This window comes from Herpailurus yagouaroundi, unplaced genomic scaffold (assembly GCF_014898765.1).
Source record: "Herpailurus yagouaroundi ecotype Mexico unplaced genomic scaffold, PumYag 216, whole genome shotgun sequence".
Lineage (NCBI taxonomy): Eukaryota > Metazoa > Chordata > Mammalia > Carnivora > Felidae > Herpailurus > Herpailurus yagouaroundi.
In genome coordinates, this window is record NW_024412447.1 from 16,196,399 (window position 1) to 16,219,645 (window position 23,247).

Below are 23,247 nucleotides of genomic sequence, written 5' to 3' on the forward strand. Positions count from 1 at the left end.
CGCGACCCCTCCCCCGGCCAGGCCCGCCGAGGCTGGGGCGGGGCGGGGCGCGCGGCCGCTGCAGCGCCAGGCGCCGCCGCCAGGGGAAGTAGGGCCCACGGTCCCGGCGCGAGGAGGTCCTGCAGCTGCGAGAAAGGAGCGCGAAGGCGAAAAGGACTGCTTTACGAGACAATCACCAGCGAAAGGAGCTGAATGTCCAGCGCTAGAGGACCATGGGCAAGGCTTTAATGTACATGGAAAGATCCACAAGAAAAGAGTAACACTGAGTTCAGGCTTCTCCCTAATACCTTTTGAACTTTGTACCATGTAAATACATTGCCTTTCAAACCGAAAACAAACCCAAAGCAACGCTTTAATAAAAACATTCTAGATGAAAACATACTCAAGTTATCTGGTGGTCTCGGGACTACATTGTTCCTGTAACCTGTTCATATCAACACTGATGGGCCCTCGTCGCGTCTCAGTCGTCAAGCCGACTCAGTCTAGTGGGGCAGGATGTGAAATAATTGGCTCCAGCGTGTCAAGTGTTGAAATGAAGAGGTTCACCAGACGGGAAGGGGACACGGACAGGCGAGACTGTAACCGGCGGTGGCTGTGAAGCGGAAGACAGAGCCGAGTTCCTGGCACGATAGCGCGGTCCCAAAGGAAGAGTTGACCAGTGGAAGGGAGGATATCTCCGGTCAAGAAAACAACTTAAACAAAGGCGTGGGTCGGGTGGCACTGTTTAGGGAAAGTGTATCCTGAGTAAAAGAGCCGCAAAAGTAACCTTGAAAACTGCAACCGAGACAAGGTAGGCAGAAAGGGAGCTAGACAGTGAGAGAAGGGGGAGAAAGGGAGGAGAGACCCCAGCCACCAAGGGGAGCACTGTGCAAGAATCTGCAGAGGCCAAGAGGGAAATGTCCTCAGGATGGGTGGGTACCTGGGAGGTCTGTTACCCTGGCAGGAGGGGAGAGGGCAGCAACTGGGCTTTTGGTCTGAGGGGTTCTCTGAAGCTAGTAATCTTGGAGGCAAAGGAAGCATTGGAGCTTAAGGGGTGCAGTTTTCTGACTGGGGAATATTTGAACATGTTAATATGGCAAGGAACCACCAGGAAGGATTAAAAAGGGGTCCTGTGGATGGAGGGACAACAAGGATTTGCTCCAGATCAGGGAGATATGGGTCTCTTGGAGGCCAGTGGAAAGGAGGCCAAGGGACAGGGGACAGGAGTCCAGAGGCTATGTGGCTGAGCAACAGGCTTATGATTAGTGAGCCTGTAGACACTTAGACCCAAAAGGGAGCTCTCCCCAGGGCAGAAAGGACATGTCCCAATCCTCCACAGTAGGAGGGAAGCCTCTTTAAGCCTGTGGTGTCATTGTGCCCTTGTGACTTTCTCACACATTCTCCCAACTTCTCAGCTTTTTTTTTTTTTTTTTAAGAGATGAATGCTTTTAAATGTATTTTCCTGAAATGTAAACTTGGTAAATATTTCTTGGTCGACCTTGCTTTTGTGCTATTTAGTATTAGGCCACTTATTCTGCATTTTTCTTCTCCACTGTTATCTTCCAATATTTTTTACTGGGGACATGTACTTTTTTTTTTAATTTTTTTTTCAACGTTTATTTATTTTTGGGACAGAGAGAGACAGAGCATGAACGGGGAAGGGGCAGAGAGAGAGGGAGACACAGAATCCGAAACAGGCTCCAGGCTCTGAGCCATCAGCCCAGAGCCTGACGCGGCGCTGGAACTCACAGACCGCAAGATCGTGACCTGGCTGAAGTCGGACGCTTAACTGACTGCGCCACCCAGGCGCCCCTGGGGACATGTACTTTTATCTCACAGGTGTATAGCTGTCATAGAAGCTCACAGGTGTATATGTCATAGAAGAAATATTGGGCATCTTCCTGGAGCATAAGTTTTACACCAAGATTATTAGGAAAAATATCTTAAGAGGGATGCCTGGGTGGCTTAGTCAGTTGATTTCGGCTAAGGTCATGATCCCAGGGTCATGGGATTGATCCCTACGTCAGGCTCCACGCTGAGCATGGAGCGTGCTTAAAATTCTCTCTCAAAAAAAGTAGAGTATATGTAAGCATTTTAAATATTTGAGGTTTTTGCAATGGCTTGTACAGGTGCAAGGTGGAACCCACATTAACTTCACCTGTCAGAGACCTAGACACTCTTAGATGATTCCGTTTTGCTCACTCTCCTGGTATCAAGCTCTGAGAGTTCTACTTTGGAACATCATTTATCCAACCTCTTTTCCTCACCCTACTCAGTTTGTCTTAGGACCAGTCTTTGAACAGGTCTCTTTCCCTCTAATCTTTCCCCTTACAGTTCATTATGTAATTATATCATACTCTTTTAAAAATGTAACCTGCCACCACTTACAGTATAATTTCCACCTGTTTCTTTACCTGAACCCCACTCATGTTCAAAGTGTCCCAAGCAGTCCTCATCGGCTTGCAGAACCCCTTGGTTATGCTGCTTCTTCTCATAGTTTTGGGATTTTACATTCCTCCCTCTACCTGGAATGCCCTTTCCACAACCCTTATCTACTAGCCCAGAAACTGTTAAGATTCAGTTCTAGCACCATCTAGTCTCTTCTGGGAAGTTGTCATTTCCCCCCCACCCATGTGCTTCTCTGCTATGAAGGCAGCTGTACATAACCTCCCCTACTAGATTATGAGCATTGAGAGGATAGGCAGTGCTTGTGGTTACTGCTGAAACTCTGTACTTGTATAATACACGTATTAGTTGAAACTCAAATATGCTCCAAATCTCTTCCTAGGAGCCAGGAAACTGGAATATGTAACTCAATGTTTCTTCAGGTCAAAATCTAGGTTCATAGTTTATTAATAAACAGCAACAGAACTCAAACTCTCCAACTCAAATGCACAGTATGAGGAACTCTACAATTTCATCAATGTATCAGATTTTATGAATCCACTCCTATTTAATACACTCTAGAATACAGGATGAAAGAAAAGTGACACAGAATTTTCAAGTTTTATTTTCTATGTGTCGACATTCTTATAAGGTCTGACCCCAACCAGACTGCTGATTATTTCCATTTGTAATTGGTTAAATCAAAGAAATAATTTCAGGGTCACTGGGATGGCTCAGTCGGTTAAGCAGCCAACTTCAGCTCAGGTCATGAACTCACCATTCACGAGTTCAAGCCCCAGGTCAGGCTCTGTGCTGGCAGCTCACAGCCTGGAGCCTGCTTTGGATTCTGTGTCTCTCTGCCCCTTTCCTGCTTGCTCTCTGTCTTTCTCTTTCTCAAAAGTAATAAACATTAAAAAACAAACAAAAAAAAAAAAAAAGAAAAATTTCAAATTAGTTTCAAATATATACCACCAAAAATAAATATTCACTTAATGCAGTCTTCTGTTTTAAGATATCAAAAGGTATTTTCCTCCCCAAATAAGGGTTCTAAGATAAATTCAAGATTCCTTTGAATGGAAAAAAAAAAAAAAAAAAGATACACCTTCTAAAAAAGTGAGCTTACAAAACCATGCAGGGGATTACTAGGTACACTTCCTGTAAGAGGAAAGTATGTTCAATGAAAAGGAAATTTCAAACATGACCTTACACTCATGAAAAATTTTAACAAGGCCTTTACTTCATTTACTTTTAGCTATTCCATAAATACCAGAAGAGAAATTGGACAGTTTGTAATGAAATTTAGAAAAATTTCTTTTTCTGTAAAGCAAACTTATAAATCTTTCCCTTTGTCTCCTTCCAATCGTCCTTCACTGTGCTAAAGAGCTATTCAGTTCTTCCAGATTTTTGGTTAAGCGGGTAGTTTCCAAGCTGACTGGGCTTTCCAGGTAGGTAGTTCCTGCACAGGGTTTTCCGGTCACTGGATCTATGACTTGTCCAACTTTGAAAACGATCTCGGCCAGTTCATGTTTCACATGCTTTGTTCGTGGGACAGGTAGAGCTTTGAGAAGCACGATATCCCCAACTGTGCACTGCTGAAGAGCATCATGAGCAAAGTAGGTTTTTCGTTTATTAAAATACTGTTGAGAGAAGTAGGAACAAATCGGTAGTTCCCATCTGTGATCTGACAACGCAGCATAGAATATAAAAAGTAACGCACAGAAAACAAGCTGGGACTTGGGAAAAAAAGATAATACACTCAGGAGGGTTCCAATACAAAAATTAACTGCTTAACTTCTAGAAAATAGCAATGACTTTCCCAGAGTGGATCATGTGCCTGAGCTCTCCAGCCTATTACCTTCAGTATCTTTGTCTATTAATCATCATCCTTCTCTATACTATTTAAACTCTTCCTTCCTAGTGGAGCCTTCTCTCCAGCCTTATGAACATGCTACTCTCACTACTAGCTGTGTGACTTGGCACAGTCACTGAATCACTCCAGGCTTAGTTTTTTTCACAACCTAAAATGAGGCTCCACTATCTGCATCTCTAAAGTTATCCAGATAATTAAATGTTCTAAATATACACACCACACTTAGCTCCATGCCTAGCTCGAAGTACTGCAAACAAGCCACAGATGCTCATAACAACCTTGCTGCAGAAGGTGCTCTCATTTTACAAATGAGAAAACAGGCTCTGGAGTTAGGTAATGTGCACAGCTAGTAAACAACAGTCAATATTCACACTAAGGTCTCCTGACTCAGGCCAATGATAAGGCTGTCGTCACTCTTCAGCTTGTTCCTGTGTTGTTGTTAATAAAAGACAACTTTATTCTTCTCCTTAACTCATCTGGCCTCCCCTTCCCTTAACCTTGTCACCTCTGCTCCTGTGTTTTTGATCCTAGATAACAAAGAACATTTCTACCTACCTGTCCTTGGCACTTTCCTCTCCCTCCCTTGCACATCTGACAAATCAAGGACTCTGGCCCTTCTTTCCGAAATCTTTTCCCACTGCATTGCAATTGCTTCAAGGACTGTTCAGGTTCTTATCATTTCCATTCTAGACTTTTGCAATAGCCTTCTTACCTATTTCCTTACCTCCTGTCCTCATCTCTATCTTTATGTTTCCAAGTGTGTCTTTCCTTTGCTTATAGGATGAAATCCAAAAATACTACATAAAAGGCCTTTCTCAGCCCAGCTCCCACTGTTCTTGTATTCACTCAACAACAGTCAATGCCTACTCAGGATCAAGCTCTGGGCTCAAACATGCCAAACTACTTGTTGTTCCTGTACAATGTCATGCCCTTTAATGGCTAAAAGAACTTCCATATACCACTTACCATGGCCAAAATGACTCCCCCAAATGTGGTCCTTTGGATAAAAGCCTTTCTGAGATTCAGCTCAAATGTCTTTGAGGATGCTCTCTTTCAGCAATGTGGAAAGAAAGAATCAGCTGTCCTGCTTTCTGCTCCCAGTACTTTGCACACAGAAGTACTGTATCAGTTATCAGACTGAGTTGAAATTAACTGTATGTGTCCTCAGAATTTGAGAATGAACCACGATTAATTCACTTTGTTATACCCACAGATCAGCAGACGCTCAGTGCATCTGTACTGACAGGGAATGGTTTCTCTGTTCAGAACCTGTAACATGTTGGTGATTTATCAATGCCTTCTGAAAACAGGGATATTCCTCACCTTTAATAAGTAGGGATCCAAAACAAGCCTGGTCACCCTCACTTTAGCTGTTTTTTGCATTGCTGTCCCAATCACCTTCCCCACGATCCATTTGGCATGGACGGATGAACGAACTACTGACATTATGTGGCTCTGATCACCTGAAAAACAAATTTCAAAGTTTAACATTCTGGTTGTTATGACTCACCAAAGGAATTTTGTTACTAGAAGTGCTGAAGATCAGAAACAGTTTTTGTTGACCTTCTGGAATCACCACTTTAGAGATACTTACACGTTTCACTATTTACTTAACCCAACCTCCCATCTTTATACTATTTACAAAGCTGTCATTTTAACTTAAGTCGCCGTGTCCCCCTGTACAAAACGGGAATAACAACAGGGTCTGCTCACCGGCGTGCTTTGAAAGTTTAACCTGTAAGGCGCTAAATGGCGCGAATAAACGTGGGCTCTTACTGGCGTCCCTTTCTTTCCTTCCGCTGGCTTGCGTCTCCCCAGAGGCTCACAGTCTGGCCACACGAGCGCACAAGGCCTTGGCGGAGCGGCCGGGGTGTCCTCCCCACTTAAGGAGACTTTGCCTTGGGGCCGCCTTCTTGATCAGTTAATGCCGAGTCCAACCCGCCTGGGGTAGGCTGGGGGTGATTGATCCTCCCTCCCCGCACAACCCCGGGGTCAGGCAACTTCCCTTGCTTCCAGGCTCTAACCCGACGACACCTTGCAACCCGGGATTCACCCTCCGCAACAGCAGCTCCCATACCTCGACCTCCTCCTGGGTTTACTTTCACAGCGCGTGTCCTACTGAGGGCCGGTCGGAACGTGATGACGTCAGTCCCTTGCAAGTCGCTCCGCCTCGGACCGCTCCTCTCATTGGCCGCGTGTCCCCTTAGCCATAAGCGGGCTTAAGGGCAGGGCTCCGCTCACTCCCCCTTAAAGAGAACCGTAGACCCTGGTCATCCGGGGAGACGTACATCTTTTTTTCTTTTAATTTTTTTTTTTTAACGTTTATTTATTTTTGAGACAGAGAGAGACACAGCATGAACGGGGGAGGGGCAGAGAGAGAGGGAGACACAGAATCGGAAGCAGGCTCCAGGCTCTGAGCCATCAGCCCAGAGCCCCACGCGGGGCTCCAACTCGCGGACCGCGAGATCGTGACCTGAGCTGAAGTCGGACGCTTAACCGACTGAGCCCCCCAGGCGCCCCTAGACGTACATCTTCTTTCTCCACGCTGTGGGCGGCTGGAACGTGGAGTATTCCGGCCTTTCATTTAACTATTCTGTTCGGTTTCCGCTTTTTAAGCTGAGCTCCCAGGCTTGGACGAGGCCTTCCAAATCAGAGGAACCTCATTCATTCATCAAACACTGAAACATTGGACACTAAGTGCATTCTACCCCCACAGCTGCTTTTAAGATAAACTTCGGCAGGTTTTTGTGCCTAATATGATTTTAGGTGTTATTTTTCAATATCTGTGAGACGGAGAGAAGTCCAGTATCAGCACATATTTATGTGTGACAATTATGAAGGAGTTAGATGGGCCACGAGCAGACTGCTTGATAACGCCTTCTCAGATAAAAAGAGGACTGAGAATGTATTAGGAAGTTAAGAGAAACAGAAAACAATAGGCTACTGGCACAGACAATTTGAAGACCAAAATATGGGTGTGGTCAATTGTCTTTGACCATTGAAACATCTTAGCAACTGGTGAGAGAAGACTGGGAAAATAAGAATTCACCCATACGTTAGTTTGTCCAACACTCATTTCTTTCTTAGCAAATAGTTATAGAACACTTCTAAGACTCTGTGCTAGGCAAAAAGATGAATCGAAGAAGACTCCCACTCTCTAAAAGCCCACAAAACCGTGAGTAAAACAACCAGAGGTAATGGGAACCTTGAGAAAAGAGTGTGTAACTTTGCAGAGAGAGGAGACTTGATCAATACATAGCCCCTGGCCAGGGTCTATAGCTTGAGAATAGAGGGACATGGGATGTGGGGAGGACATTTGAGGCAGAAAGGAGAGCATGTGCAGGGGTGCTGAGGTTTGAGAGACAGTACGCGAAGGAGTCTGATGCTACCAGGATATAGGGTTAGGAAAATAAAGGCAGGGATTGAAGTTGCTCAGGGATAGGCCTCTATCTAGGAAGCATTTCTTGTTTAGGGCCTCCCTTTTTCTTCTAAGTGATAAGAAGCCTTTGAAAGATGTGAATACTTTAGCTAGCTTTCAACATCATTGTGGTAGGAGTGTGGAAGGCAGAATAGAGGTTGGAGACATTGGAGGTTGGATGCTTTTTCAGGGGATGGTGAAAACCTAAATTGGAGCAGTGGGAATGGAAGAGAGAAGATGGGTTGGAGATGTGATTGGGAAATTGGTCATGTGAGGCAAGGGGACAGAGAGGAGGTAAGTGTGTGTGTGTGAGTATGGCATAGACAACAGAAATTTATTTTCTCATAGTTCTTTTATTTATTAATTAAATTTTAATTTATTAATTTATTTTTATTTAAATTTATTAATTTATTTTCTCTAAAAGTCTAAGATTGAGGAGCTGTCAGGGTCAATTTCTGGTAAGAGCTCTTCTCCTGGCTTGCAGATGATCACTTTCTTGCTATGTCCTCACATAGCCTTTCCTCTGTGTATGTGTGCACAGCGAGAGACAGTGTATTCTTTTTCTTCTACAAGAACACTAATCTCATTGGATTGGGGCCCCACCCTTTTATGACCTCATTTAATCTTAAATAACTCCTAAAGGTCTTGCCTTCAAATACCATCACATTGGGAGTTAGGGCTTCAACATACATACATGGTGGGGGGCACAATTCAGAACATAATAAAATCATAGAAGCAAAATAAAAGCCTTTCAGTCTTTTTAAAAAATTTTATTTATTTATTTTTAGAGAGAGAAGAGAGCAAGCAGGACAGGGGCAAAGAGAGGGAGACAGAGAATCCCAAGCAGGCTCCACACTATCACTGCAGAGCCTGGCATGGGGCTCGAACTCACGAACTGTGAGTTCATGACCTGAGCCAAAACCAAGAGTCGTACACCCAACCAACTGAGCCACTCAGGCATCCCAACCCTTATAGTCTTAAATTCGATTTGGAAATATTGTATGAAGTCATGATTTATTTTTCTCAAAAAATGTCTTTCTTAGAGAGCCTACAAACCTAGGAGCAGTCAGTACCAAGCACATTCCCTGAAAGAAACCAAGGATCCTTGAAAAATGACTGACTTCACATCTGGAGCAGAACTGTATGAGTTAAACTTGGGACATGCTGTGTCAGAAATCAAGGAAACTATTAAAGATGAATTAGGTCAGGTCAAAAGCCAACCTGAAGGAGTATTCACTGAACTAACATGAGATTATGTGAGGCTAAAAAGAATTATAAATGCAATGGATTGAAAATCATAAGACATATAAAAATCTGTGAGTTCATAATGGCACTTAAAAATAAATCCTCTGGTTGCTTTTGGAGAGTCCTAGGGCACCAAGTCAATAATTCGAAAAACACAAGAAATCAATATATCATGAAATATGATTTCAGATTTCAGTGCATTTCAGAATGACCTAATAATTGATACATAAGGAATGACAGAATTGGAAAACATTTTTTGCAACAACTAATGGATAATGAATAATATCAACAATGTTAACAAAATCATTGAAAGATTAATGTGGAACTTTGTAATAAAAAGAGAAGGCTAATACTACCTGAACCATCAACTAATTTTATCATCAGTAAAAATGAGTCAATTAGACATTACACATCTTTTGATGTAAAAGGAAAGAAAGCATATAGCACTGATTATGAAATATAATGTGTAAAAAGTAATCTGAATCTAATCAGTTTTGTAGATCTAACCACCCATTTTACAGTGAATACAACAGATAGAGGAACGAGTTAAACAACACCAGGAGGAAGTAACTGTTGAAATAAAAAACTCAGTAGATGGGTTTATGGCATATTAGATAAAGCTGAAGAGAGACTTAGTAAACTGCAAGGGAAACCAGAAGAAATTATTTAGAATGTAGAAATTATTTAGAATGTAGAGGAAAATGTGGACAGTAGATCAAGAAGTTCTCACATTTGTCTATTAAGAGTTCCAAAAGGAGAGAACCCAGAAAAGAGAATGGCTTTTTTCTGAACTAAAACAATGAAAGTCAGTGGCCACATTAGTAAGCCTGGCTCTACCCCTGCTCATTCAAACAACCTCCTGGCCACTTTTCAGCCCTGGATAATGCCCTGAGATAAGTATGTATTTGTAACATGACTATATCAGGAAACATATATAATAGAATATAGTAGAAATCGCTTATGAGACTTGGACTGGAGAAAGCTAGTATGAATTCAGGATGTCCCCAAGATTACCGTGGGGTTCAGGAAATCATTAGAGGCACTTCTAGATGACTAACTCTTATCAGGTAGGACATTCTTTTTTTTTTTTTAATTTTTAAAAATCTGTATTTATTTTTGAGAGAGAGACAGCGTGTGAGCAGGGGAGAAGCAGAGAGAGAGGGAGACACAGAATCCGAAGCAGGCTCCAGGCTCTGAGCTGTCAGCACAGAGCCTGACGTGGAGCTCAAACTCACGAACTGTGAGATCATGACCTGAACTGAAGTCAAACACTCAACTGACTGCGCCACCCAGGCACCCCACAGGAAGGACATTCTAAGATTATCTCCCAGGAGCCAAGCCAAAGGGCCAAACCTTTCTTTGGGTAAGATTAATCCTTTATTAAACACCTTGGTATATCAAATACCCCTTTATGGGTGGTATGTAAGGGCTTTTGTAGCCTCCAAGAGTGTGTATAACCTCTACAGAACTCCAAAAATGAAAAAAAATCATAAGCTTCTAGACCTTAATGCCTAGACTCAGAAGTCCAGAACATCACTTCTTTTGCATTTCTATTGGATAAAGTAAGTCAGAAACCAATCGAGATTCAATAGGGCTACACAAAAGCACAAATATCTGGAGATGTGGTCCACTGGGGCCATCTATGCAGACTGCTTACCATGATCCTTTTTTTTTTTTTAATTTAATTCCAGTATAGTTGACATTAAAGCATTTCTTATGGTGGGTTAAGTGTGAGTTTTGTTTGTAGTCTTTTCCTTCATGTCATACTCTTTTATATAACAAGGTTTGTAAAAAAACAAAACAAAACAAAACAAAGCCAAACAAAACAGCAACAACAAAACAAAAGACCCTCACAAGGTTTGTGTCTAGACTACACTGTCATTTAAGTTCATTCTAATTACGTTCCATCTCATGCATGAGAGTTTTCCTGTGGATCCAGGCAACTTGATTCCAGAATCTGTCATGGTTTTCTTGGGACTCTGGATGAATCATCACATTCTAGAATTCTCCAGGTATGGATTATCCCTGGTGAGTCTTTGCATTATCATACCATGAGATGTCTCTTCATGATCAGTTTTGAGCTTTGGTGTTTTTTTTCTTTGGATTCAGGCCTCATCTCTAGATGAACAGTTCTTTGGGGAAAAAATAAAAGTGACAAATTTTACAAAAAAAAATATGTCGTTCTCCCACACACACACCCTGACAAGGCCCAGTCATGACCCTGAAACCCAGAGAAACAATGTAAGAGAGGGAAGAATCATTGAGCAGAGGACAAAAGTGATTGTAAATGATGTTGCCTTTTTGTTGTCCAAGGTGAACAGAGAGAGGATACCTAACCAGAGTACTGGATGGACAAAAGGTTGATAAGGCAACTAAAAGTTGATAAGGAAACACCCGTTGCTTCCCTCTGTACACGTTCAGGTGAATGTGTGCACACCCACACTTTCCTTCAGTCTCCTCTACTCGAAGTTGGATGTTTCATCCTGGCCATCATGAATATCTTTGCAAAACATCCAGTTTTCCACAAACACTGAGTGGGCCATGGTAGATGCTCATGAGGCAAGGGAACAGGGTTGGGGCATTGTATTTCCATTGTCTTTGAGTATCAGAGGACTAGATTTTGAAAGGACAGATCAGGTTCTGGAGTCTGGATCATTTCTGATTCTAGGGATTCTTTTTTTTTTTTCTTTTTTTTTTTTTAACGTTTATTTATTTTTGAGACAGAGAGAGACAGAGCATGAACAGAGGAGGGGCAGAGAGAGAGGGAGACACAGAATCCGAAACAGGCTCCAGGCTCTGAGCTGTCAGCACAGAGCCCGACGCGGGGCTCGAATTCACGGACTGTGAGATCATGACCTGAGCCGAAGTCGGACGCTTAACCGACCAAGCCACCCAGGCGCCCCTGATTCTAGGGATTCTTTAAAAATACTTTTTAATGTTTTATTTATTTTTGAGAGAGAGGAAGGGGAAATAGAGAGAGGGAGACACAGAATCTGAAGAATTCAAACTCATGAATAGTGACATGATGACCTGAGCCAAAGTTGGATGCTTAACCAACTGAGCCACCCAGGTGCCCCCTAGGGATTTTTAATCTGAAGTTGTTGTAAGAAGGTTTTAGGTGGCTTCTGAATTCTACCAAATTATATATTCAAAATTTGGTGTGTATCTACAGGTCTCTGTGTGGAGATAGCCTATAGCTTTTATCAGATTCTTAAAGAGGTCTGTGATCCTGCTCCTCCCAAATTAAGAAATTATTTCCTTAACCATAAGAGACTCTTAAAAACTGAGAATAAACTGAGGGTTGTGGGGGGTGGGAGGGAGGGGAAAGTGGGTGATGGGCATTGACGAGGGCACCTGTTGGGATGAGCACTGGGTATTGTATGGAAACCAATTTGACAATAAATTTAATATTTAAAAAAAAGAAATTATTGCCTTATACCCAGATCACTACAACAGCGTTTTAATTAGTGATGTAACAGCGTCAGGCTCTTGATTTAAATATATCCAAAACACTACCATCCTGTTAATCTTCCCATTTTGTAATAGTTCTGCAGCTTCAGCTCTACTTTCACTCTCACCTCAAGAGTTAGTATTCCTGCTTTACATCCAACTACAATTAATTTTTATACAGACACCGGTAATCAGGAAGATTCATGCCCAGGAAAATGAAATCTAGCTATTGGGGTTGAGAATAGATTCTCTTCTATATTTTGATTGCTGTAATTATCATCTTATTAAATCATAGTTACAGGGGCGCCTGGGTGGCGCAGTCGGTTAAGCGTCCGACTTCAGCCAGGTCACGATCTCGCGGTCCGTGAGTTCGAGCCCCGCGTCGGGCTCTGGGCTGATGGCTCGGAGCCTGGAGCCTGTTTCCGATTCTGTGTCTCCCTCTCTCTCTGCCCCTCCCCCGTTCGTGCTCTGTCTCTCTCTGTCCCAAAAATAAATAAAAAAAAGTTGAAAAAAAATTAAAAAAAAAATCATAGTTACAAAGCCATATAACATGGGGTAAGTTAGTTAATTTCTCTGTCTTCAGGCTTTTCATCTGAAAAATATGGATTATTTCACTTGCCTAAATCTGTAAAGTGCCCAGCATAATATCTGACACAGATTATATGCTCAACAAATGTTAATTACCTTGTATTTTATACATCACTTGAATGTTTCCCAGTAGACATTTAAGAAATCCTCATTAAATGAGTATATAGCAACAGATAATGTTTATAGGATACTTACTATACACTAGGCATTATGATACCTTTCTTCATATTATCTAATCTAGAATTTTATTAGGCAGTTGCTACTGTTGTTCTCATTTTACAGATGAGGAAACCAATGCAGAGAGAGGTTAAATAACTTGCTCTAGGTCTCATAGCCAACAAATGGAAGGAATGAAACTTGATCTTAGACAGTCTGACTACAGAGGGGTATAGCCCCTTCCTACCACTATCACAGAAGAAGGCAATCTCCCTCATCTTCCCCCTAGCAGTTTTAATAAGTCAGATGTTTACGTGCTTATTTTGTGGCCAGAAGTGTAGATAGGAGTTAAAGACACAGGTCTTTTCCCCATAAGGTTAAAGTCCAAGTATGAAAAAAACAATAAAAAAGCAATATAAGTAGTAGTCAAAACTCATTATGGTGAGGGGTAGACTCTAAAGGGAATGGAAATTCAGGGAAAGCAAAGATCAAAAAATGATGAGTGCTCTGATAAGCACTTGTGAAAAAGTAGTTTTATGAGCAGAAGTTTGAAGAAACATTAATGATCTAATACTCCCTGCATGTCCCCTCCCCTTTGAGCACTAAGCATATAACTACAGCTCCATACAGCAAAAAGTGGAGCTCTTTTTGCCTACTGGTCCTGTTCCCATGATACCTAAATAAACTTACCAAGTTGCACCCTATGAAGTCTCAAGAATTCTTTCTTGGCCGTTGTACTTCATGACCCCACAACAATCACATTTGGTTAGACAAGGATGGAAGATTGGAGGGAACTGATTGAAAAAAAAAGAGGTAGTATCATTAAAGTTTGAATTTAGACCAAAAATTAAGGTATAGGGCACACTCAAGCAAGTGAATTTAAAAAGAGAGACAGTAGTGGAGACAGTATAAGATGTTTGAAATTTCAGAAAGGGGAGTTAGCTTTCATTGAAAGTGGTGAAAACTTTACATGCATTATTTGATATAAACACAACCTTTCAGGGTGCCCTATTTCCCTACAGCTATGAACTTAAATTCCTGTCCTTTACAGTCTTAAAAACCTCTGTTGCTAATAGCACCAATGACATACCCAGAGTGTTTTTTGAAAATTCAAATAAAATCATTTCACATCATCAGAGGTACAATGAAGAGCAATGATTTTTTTTCCAATCCTTATTGGTAGGAAAACTTGGGTTTTTTTTTTTTCACCCCTGTTGGGAGGAAAATTTGGGTTGTGAATATTAACTGATAATAGACTAATGAGAAAAGACAAGGCTTATTTACACATGCATGAGGGAGCATTCAGATGAAGAGACACTAGAAATAGGAATTTATATACCAACTTAAGAGGGGAAGAAGAGGAGGGAGAAAGGGTCTCTATGGGAAAACAAATGGGAGTTTTTGGAAAGGTAGGTGGACTTTTATGAGAACAAATGGAAACTATAATAATATGATTTTGATAATATTTATGATATGTCTGTTTATGTAATTTCTCATCCTGGTGCCAGTGGCTGCATAGTCTCCTTCCTGTCTGGATTCTCCCCTGAGGGGATTTATGGCTTCTGTCTCAGAAGCTTCTGCCATTAGTTAGATAAGGGAAGTTCTGAAAAGTCTTCCTCCACCTTCTCTCATCTGCCCTATCTTAAATGTCTTCAATTTAAAGTAATATTTATACCATTTTGATGGATCCCAATTGGTCCCATCACCCCTTAGTGTCGCTTCTGTCTTCTGGGGTAAAAACATCTTGACTTGCCTTTGTAAAATCATTACTCTTCCTGTGTCTGCAGTCTTGATGAGTCTGTCAATCAAAGTGCTCTGTCTTCCTTTAGCATATGACCCATGCAGGCCCAATCAGATTCTTGTAGGAATATTGGGGGTTCTGATTGGAAGATGGGAAGTGGCTGGAGCAATTGCATCTTGAGGGAGGTGCTCTGAAGAGACTATTTGACTAGAATCTATGTCTGCTATTTGCACCTACAGATATTAACCTATAAGGAAATTGGAACTGGGATTTGATGTTACACGTGACCTTAAAATGTAGGTAGGGCTGAATAGGGGTAGGTTGGAGGGCAAGGAAAATGGGCTAGGAACTTGGCAGTATTCATTGTGCCCAGCCAAAAGCTGATAAATTGCCCCATGTAGCATCTTGGGTCTCAGACTCTGTCCTGGGACTGGAGTTTTAAGAAACTTAATGGAAAAGTTAGAATGTTGGCATCTGATTGTCTACAAGAAGGAGTTTTTTAGTAAGTTCTTGTAAGAAACAGACAAGCTTTGGTTAAAGCTAGCCCATATGAAAAAGCAGAAAGAGAATATTCAGCTTGGCCAAGAGAGACCAGAAATCCAAGATGGTTAAATTAGCTAATCTGTACCTTCAATTTTGAAAAGCCAATCTCTTTGCTCTAGCAAAATTTTGGGAGAGTACATGGAGGAAGCCTGGATGCAAAATAGCAGAGGTAAGATATTGGGACCTAGGAGAAAAGCCTCATTCCCAGCTCCTCTTATGCACCTATACCTATGTGCTACTGGCTAGACAGAGGTCATAACTAAATAATTCCTTGAAATTTCCATAGGCAAGGGACAGATTGGTGATGCCTTGTCTCTGAGACTTTGCTTTCTATTGCTCTGAGACAGGCCAAGGTGGAGTCTGAGGTAAGGAGCCTATTGCTACAAATCATTAACACCCAGGCTAAGTTCTAGATTCAAGGGCCATAAACCAACAGCTTCTTGGGCTTTGCTTATTAGGGCATGCTGTTACATGAATAAAAATGGAAAGACTACTATAAGACTACTATAAAGACTACTATATATTTTTAAGAGTTGTACAGTCAGGGGAACTGTAAACAAAGGAATTTTTCCCAACACACTTCTCAGATGTGACCGTCAGTCTGTTTGGGCTGCAATAACAAAATACCATAGACTGGTATTTATCTATTACTCACATTTTGGAGACTGGGAAATCCAAAATCAATTTGCTGACAAGATTCAGGCACCTGTCTGGTGAGGGCCCACTTCCTGATTCATAGCATGTTATTGTTGTGTTCTCTTATGGTATAGAAAGAGCCGAGGGAGCTTTCTTAGGTTTATAAATTGAAACCCATTCTGAGGTCTCTGTCTTCATGACCTAATTACTTCTCCAAAACCCCACCTTCTAATACCATCACCTTGGGTATTAGGATTCAACATATGAATTTGTAGGGGACACAAACATTCAGACCATACTATTGACCATGAGGGTAATGCATGAGAAAGATATGAGAGAGAGGGACAGAGAGAGAGAGAGAGAGAGAGAGAGAGAGAGAGAAAGCAAGAGAGAGAGAGAGAGAATATGAGAATGAATGGTGTGTATATGATATGTATACTGAATGGCTGACCAAGAACCTCATCAAACATGGGGAGATATTACTCATTTCCAGAAGCATCTAATTCATGTCTTACACCACAGGAAAGCATGGTGCTTTCCATTTTTCTTCTATTTTTCCAAATGACACTTCCTAATGTTTCCCTCTTTTTAAACCAGTGTCCATTGGGTGTTTTGGAAAATTTTTTAAAACTTGAGATATAATTGACATATAATATTGTGTAAGTTTTAGGTATACAAGGTGTTGATTTGATACACATGTATTACATGTATTACATGTGTTCTGCATTGTAGCTTTAGCTAACACCTCTATCGTGTCACATAATTACCATTTCTTTCTTGTGGTGAGAACAGTTAAGATCTAGTCTCTTACCACCTCACGCCAGTCAGAGTGGCCAAAATGAGCAAATCAGGAGACTATAGATGCTGGCGAGGATGTGGAGAAATGGGAACCCTCTTGCACTGTTGGTGGGAATGTAAACTGGCGCAGCCACTCTGGAAAACAGTGTGGAGGTTCCTCAAAATATTAAAAATAGACTTACCCTATGACCCACAGTAACACTGCTAGGAATTTACCCAAGGGATACAGGAGTACTGATGCATAGGGGTACTTGTACCCCAATGTTTATAGCAGCACTCTCAACAATAGCCAAATGATGGAAAGAGCCTAAATGTGCATCAACTGATGAATGGATAAAGAAATTGTGGTTTGTATACACAATGGAGTACTACGTGGCAATGAGAAAGAATGAAATATGGCCCTTTGTAGCAACGTGGATGGAACTGGAGAGTGTTATGCTAAGTGAAATAAGCCATACAGAGAAAGAGAGATACCATATGTTTTCACTCTTATGTGGATCCTGAGAAACTTAACAGAAACCCATGGGGGAGGGGAAGAAAAAAAAAAGAGGTTGGAGTGGGAGAGAGCCGAAGCATAAGAGACTCTTAAAAACAGAACAAACTGAGGGTTGATGGGGGTGGGAGGGAGGGGAGGGTTGGTGATGGGTATTGAGGAGGGCACCTTTTGGGATGAGCACTGGGTGTTGTATGGAAACCAATTTGACAATAAATTTCATATATTGAAAAAAAGATCTAGTCTCTTACCAACTTTGCATTTTATAAAAAAAATTTTTTTAATGTTTATTTTTGAGAGAGGGAGAGACAGAGTGTGAGCAGGCAAGGGGAAGAGAGACAGGGAGACACAGAACCTGAAGCAGTCTCCAGGCTCTGAGCTGTCGGCACAGAGCCCGACGTGGGGCCCACGGACTGTGAGATCATGACCTGAGCCAGAGCCGGATGCCCAACTGACTGAGCCACCCAGGTGCCCCGCTCTTATTTCTCAAGGTTGCTTTGGCTATTTGTGATCTTAGCAGTTCCATACAAATTTTGTGGTTTTTTTCCTATTTCTGTGAAGAGTACCATTGGAATTTTTATGAGGATTTCTCTCTTTCTTTTCTTTCTTTCTTTCTTTCTTTCTTTCTTTCTTTCTTTCTTTCTCTTTCAATAGGCTCCACATCCAATGTGGGGCTTTACCCTGAGATCAAGAGTCACATGCTCTACTGATCAAGTGCCCCAATGAGGATTGCTTTGAATCTACAGATGACTTTGGGCAGTATGAACATATTTTCATTATTAGTTCTTCTGGCCCATGAACACAGAATATCTTTCCATTTGTTTGTGTCTTCTTCAATTTCTTTCATCAAAGTCTTGTAGTCATTGCATAGATCTTTCACTTCCTTTGTTAAATTCCTAAGTATTTTATTGTTTTTTGATGCTATTGTGAATAGGATATTTTTCTTTATTTCATTGTTAGTGTATAGAAACCTAACTGATTACTGTATTTTGAATTTATATCCTGCAACTTTACTGAGTTTGTTGAGTAATTACAAAGTTTTTTGGTAGAGTTTTTCGAATTTTCTATATGTAAAATCACCTGTACATAATGACGATTTTACTTCCATTCCAATTTAGATGGCTTTTATTTCCTTATCTTGTTTGATTCCCTTAGCCAGGATTTTAGGTATTAGGTAAATAAGACTGATGAGAATAGGCACCTTTGTCTTTCTCTGATCTTAGAGGCAAAGCTTTCAACCCTTCCTTCATCATTGAGTATGATTTAGTTGTGGGTTGTCATGTGGCCTTTATTATGTTGAATTATGCTTCTTCTATACTCAATATATTGAAGGTTTTTTTTAATCATGAGAGGTTGTTTTCATCAAATGCTTTCTCTGCAGCTATTGAGAGGATCATATGATTTTTATTTCTCATTATATTAATGTGTATCACCTTTATTGATTTGTGTATGTTGAACCATACTTGCATCCCAGGGATAAATCCCACTTGATCATGGTGTATGATCTTTTTAATGTGTTGTCAAATTCAGTTTGCTAAGATTTTGTTGAGAATTTTTGCATCTATGTTCTACAGGGATATTGGTCTGCAGTTTTTTTTCTTGTAGTGTCATACAATGGGTTTGGGAGTATCCCTCCTCTTTTGTTTTTTGGAGGAGTTTGAGAAGGATAGGTATTATTTTTTAAACATTTGCTAGAAATCACCAGTGAAGCCACATGGTCCTGGGATTTTTCTCTGTTGGAGAGTTTTGATTACTGATTCAATCTCCTTACTCATTATTGGTCTCCAGATTTTCTGTTTCTTCATGATTCAGTATTGATAGATTGTATGTTTCTAGGAACTTACCCATTTCTTCTAGGATTCAAGTTTATTGGCATAAAATTTTTCATACTTTCTTATGATCCTATGCATTTCTGTGGTATCAGTTGTAATGTATGCTCTTTCATTTTGATTTTACTTATTTGAACTTCTCTCTTTTTCTTAGTCTAGCTAAAAGCAGGTCAGTTTTGCTTATATATATTTAAAAAAATACTTATTACTCTCATTGATCATTTCTTTTGCTTTCTCTGGTCTTTTTTCTCATTATTTATGCTGATCTTTTTTAAAATTTATTTATTTATTTATTTATTCATTTATTTAATACTAATCTCTACACCCAACATGGAGCTCAAACTTGATCCTGAGATTGAGTTGCCTACTCCTCCCAACTGAGCCAGCCAGGCACTCCTCCATGCTGATCTTTTAAATTTCCTTTGTTCTTCTATTTCTAGTTTTCTGCATATAAAAAGAATTATTCACCATGATCAAGTGGGATTCATTCCTGGGTTGCAGAGCTGGTTCAACATTCGCAATCAATCAGTGTGACATCACATTAATAAAAGAAAAGATAAGAACCATACGATCCTGTCAATCGATGCAGAAAAAGCATTTGACAAAATTCAGCCTCCTTTCTTAATAAAAACTTTTGAGCTTTAAAAAAATATGTAAGTAACAAGAACATGCAGAGTAAAAAAATGAGTGTCAATGTACTATCACTTCCAATAGTCAATGTGCTAATGCTTATGGAGTCAAAGAATGCTTCCTGAGATTTGATTCCTGAGATTCTTCATACTTCCTAAGGTGTGAGCTGGACCTGAAACACAAAAGAGCAAGAAAGCAGTTGAGAAGATGGCATTAGTAAGTCCTTACATACTAATAATTACTATAAATGTAAATGGATTGAGTTCTCCAAAGGACAAAAATGCTAGATGGATTAAAAAAAAAAAAAAAAACAGGACCCAAATATATTCAACCCTCAAAAGACTCATTTCACCTTAAGGACACACATAAGCCCAAGTGAAGGGACAGAAAAAGATATTCCATGCAAGTAGAAACCAAAAGAAAGTGGGGAAAGCTATGTTTGTATCAGAAAAAAAATAGACTTTAAGCCAAAATGGTAACAAAGGCACATTATTATATAATGATAAAGAGGTCATTTCATCAAGAAAGTATAATAATTGTAAACATATATGCACCCAATATTGGACACCTAAATACAGTAAACAAATACTAACAGATCTGAAAGAGATATAGACAATTATACAATCATAGTATGGGACTTCAACATCCCATTTTTGGCAATGGATAGATCATCCAGACAGAAAATTAACAAAGAAATGTTGGACTTGAATGATACATATATTAGACCAAATGGACCTAAGAGAGATCTATGCAATATTCTATCCAAGAGCAGCAGAATACATATTCTTCTCAAGTGCTCATGAAACATTCAAAAAGATAGATCATACAATAGGCCACAAAACAAATCTTAGCAAATTTAAGAAGATTGAGATTATACCACGTATTTTTCCAAACAAATAATATAAAACTAAAAATCAAGAATAAGAGGAAAGCATGTTTTATAAGCATGTAAAAACTAAAACTTCACTCCTGAACAAACAGTAAGTCAAAGAAAAATCAAAAGAGAAATTTTAAAAATCTTGAAACAAATGAAAATGGAAACAATACACCAAAATTTATGGTATTCAGTGAAAGCAGTTCTTAGGAGAAAGTTTATAGCAAGAAATACGTATAATAAGAAAATTTAGAAATCTCAAACAAGCCAAATTTACATCTCAGAAAACTAGAAATAGAAGAGCAAACAAAGGAAATTTAAAAGATCAGCATGGAGGAGTGCCTGGCTGGCTCAGTTGGGAGGAGTATGCAACTCAATCTCAGGATCAAGTTTGAGCTCCATGTTGGGTGTAGAGATTAGTATTAAATAAATGAATAAATAAATAAATACATAATTTTATTATTTTTTAATATGAAATTTATTGTCAAATTGGTTTCCATACAACACCCAGTGTTCATCCCAACAGGTGCCCTCCTCAATACCCATCACCCACCCACCCTTCCCTCCCACCCCCCCATAAACCCTCTGTTCTCAGTTTTTAGGAGTCTCTTATGCTTTGGCTCCCTCCCCCTCTAACCTTTTTTTTCCTTCTCCTCCCCCATGGTCTTCGGTTAAGTTTCTCAGGATACACATAGGAGTGAAAACATATGGAATCTGTCCTTCTCTGTATGACTTATTTCACTTAGCATAACACTCTCCAGTTCCATCCATGATGCTACAAAAGGCATCATTTCATTCTTTCTCGTGGCCACGTAGTATTCCATTGTGTATATAAACCATAATTTCTTTACCTATTCATCAGTTGATGCACATTTAGGCTCTTTCCATAATTTGGCTATTGTTGAGAGTGCTGCTATAAACATTGGGGTACAAGTGACCCTATGTATCAGTACTCCTGTATCCCTTGGGTAAATTCCTAGCAGTGTTACTGCTGGGTCATAGGGTAAGTCTATTTTTAATATTTTGAGGAACCTCCACACTGTTTTCCAGAGTGGCTGCGCCAGTTTGCATTCCCACCAACAGTGCAAGAGGGTTCCCATTTCTCCACATCCTCGCCAGCATCTACAGTCTCCTGATTTGTTCATTTTGGCCACTCTGACTGGCGTGAGGTGATATCTGAGTGTGGTTTTGATTTGTATTTCCCTGATGAGGAGCGACGTTGAGCATCTTTTCATGTGCTTGTTGGTCATCTGGATGTCTTCTTTAGAGAAGTGTCTATTCATATTTTCTGCCCATTTCTTCACTGGGTTATTTGTTTTTAGGGTATGGAGTTTGGTGAGTTCTTTATAGATTTTGGATACTAGCCCTTTGTCCAATATGTCATTTGCAAATATCTTTTCCCATTCTGTTGGTTGCCTTTTAGTTTTGTTGATTGTTTCCTTTGTTGTGCAGAAGCTTTTTATCTTCATGAGGTCCCAATAGTTCATTTTTGCTTTTAATTCCTTTGCCTTTGGGGATGTGTCAAGTGAGAAATTGCTACGGCTGAGGTCACAGAGGTCTTTTCCTGCTTTCTCTTCCAGGGTTTTGATGGTTTCCTGTCTCACATTCAGGTCCTTTATCCACTTTGAGTTTGCTTTTGTGAATGGTGTAAGAAAGTGGTCTAGTTTCATTCTTCTGCATCTTGCTGTCCAGTTCTACCAGCACCATTTGTTAAAGAGACTGTCTTTTTTCCATCGGATGTTCTTTCCTGCTTTGTCAAAGATTAGTTGGCCATACTTTTGTGGGTGTAGTTCTGCGGTTTCTATTCTATTCCATTGGTCTATGTGTCTGTTTTTGTGCCAATACCATGGTGTCTTGATGATCACAGCTTTGCAGTAGAGGCTAAAGTCTGGGATTGTGATGCCTCCCTTTTGTGGTTCCATGTGAATTTTAAGATTGCTGTCTTGAAGCTAGAACAAGCAATCCTAAAATTCGGATGGAACCACAAAAGGCCCCGAATAGCCAAAGTAATTTTGAAGAAGCAGACCAAAGCGGGAGGCATCACAATCCCAGACTTTAGCCTGAGGACACCTTCAGATTGAAAGTGAGGGGATGGAGAACCATCTATCATGCTAATGAATGTCAAAAGAAAGATGGAGTAGCCATACTTATATCACACAAACTAGATTTTAAACTAAAGGCTATAACAGGAAATGAAGAAGGACATTAGATTATAACTACGGGGTCTATCCATCAAGAAGAACTAACAATTATAAATGTTTATGTGCTGAATTTGGAAGCACCAAATATATAACCACAGCTAATCACAAACATAAGCAATCTTATCAGTAAAAATGTGGTAATTGCAGTGGAATTTAATACTCCACTTACAACAATGGACAGATCATCTAGACAGAAAATCAATGGCCCTGAATGATACACTGGACTATACGGACGTGACAGATATATTCAGAACTTTTCATCCTAAAGCAGCATAATACACATTCTTCTCGAGTGCACATCGAACATTCTCCAGAATAGATCACATACTGGGATACAAATCAGCCCTCATCATGTACAAAAATATTGAGATCATACCATGCACACTTTCAGATCACAATGCTATGAAACTT

The 23,247-nt window shown here is 40.2% G+C and overlaps 1 protein-coding gene across 4 annotated transcripts; it reads right to left on the reverse strand.

The window, feature by feature from the left end:
- Nucleotides 1–3,578: 3,578 nt before the first annotated feature.
- MRPS17 (mitochondrial ribosomal protein S17) lies at nt 3,579–6,395 on the reverse strand. 4 transcript variants are annotated; one of them, XM_040456251.1, is made up of 3 exons: nt 6,312–6,395; nt 5,558–5,697; nt 3,579–4,001 (listed from the first exon to the last, which is right to left on the reverse strand). In XM_040456251.1, exons 2-3 carry the CDS (start codon nt 5,678–5,680, stop codon nt 3,732–3,734), a joined length of 393 nt encoding a protein of 130 aa, XP_040312185.1. In that variant the 5' UTR covers nt 5,681–5,697; nt 6,312–6,395; the 3' UTR covers nt 3,579–3,731. The 4 variants fall into 4 exon arrangements, with proteins under 4 accessions (XP_040312185.1, XP_040312184.1, XP_040312187.1 ...); XM_040456250.1 differs by having other exon boundaries at nt 6,240–6,354; XM_040456253.1 differs by having other exon boundaries at nt 6,269–6,323.
- Between the last annotated feature and the right edge of the window lie 16,852 nt (nt 6,396–23,247).

Coding starts and splice junctions, on each gene's coding strand:
- MRPS17 (XM_040456250.1), bottom strand. CDS start 6,309: ATGGGAGCTGCTGTTGCGGAGGGTGAATCCCGGGTTGCAAGGTGTCGT. Junction 5,698..6,239: donor GGTTAGAGCCTGGAAGCAAG/GGAAGTTGCCTG, acceptor TTTGTTTTTCAG/GTGATCAGAGCCACATAATG. Junction 4,002..5,557: donor TGGATCCCTACTTATTAAAG/GTGAGGAATATC, acceptor TTCTCTCAACAG/TATTTTAATAAACGAAAAAC.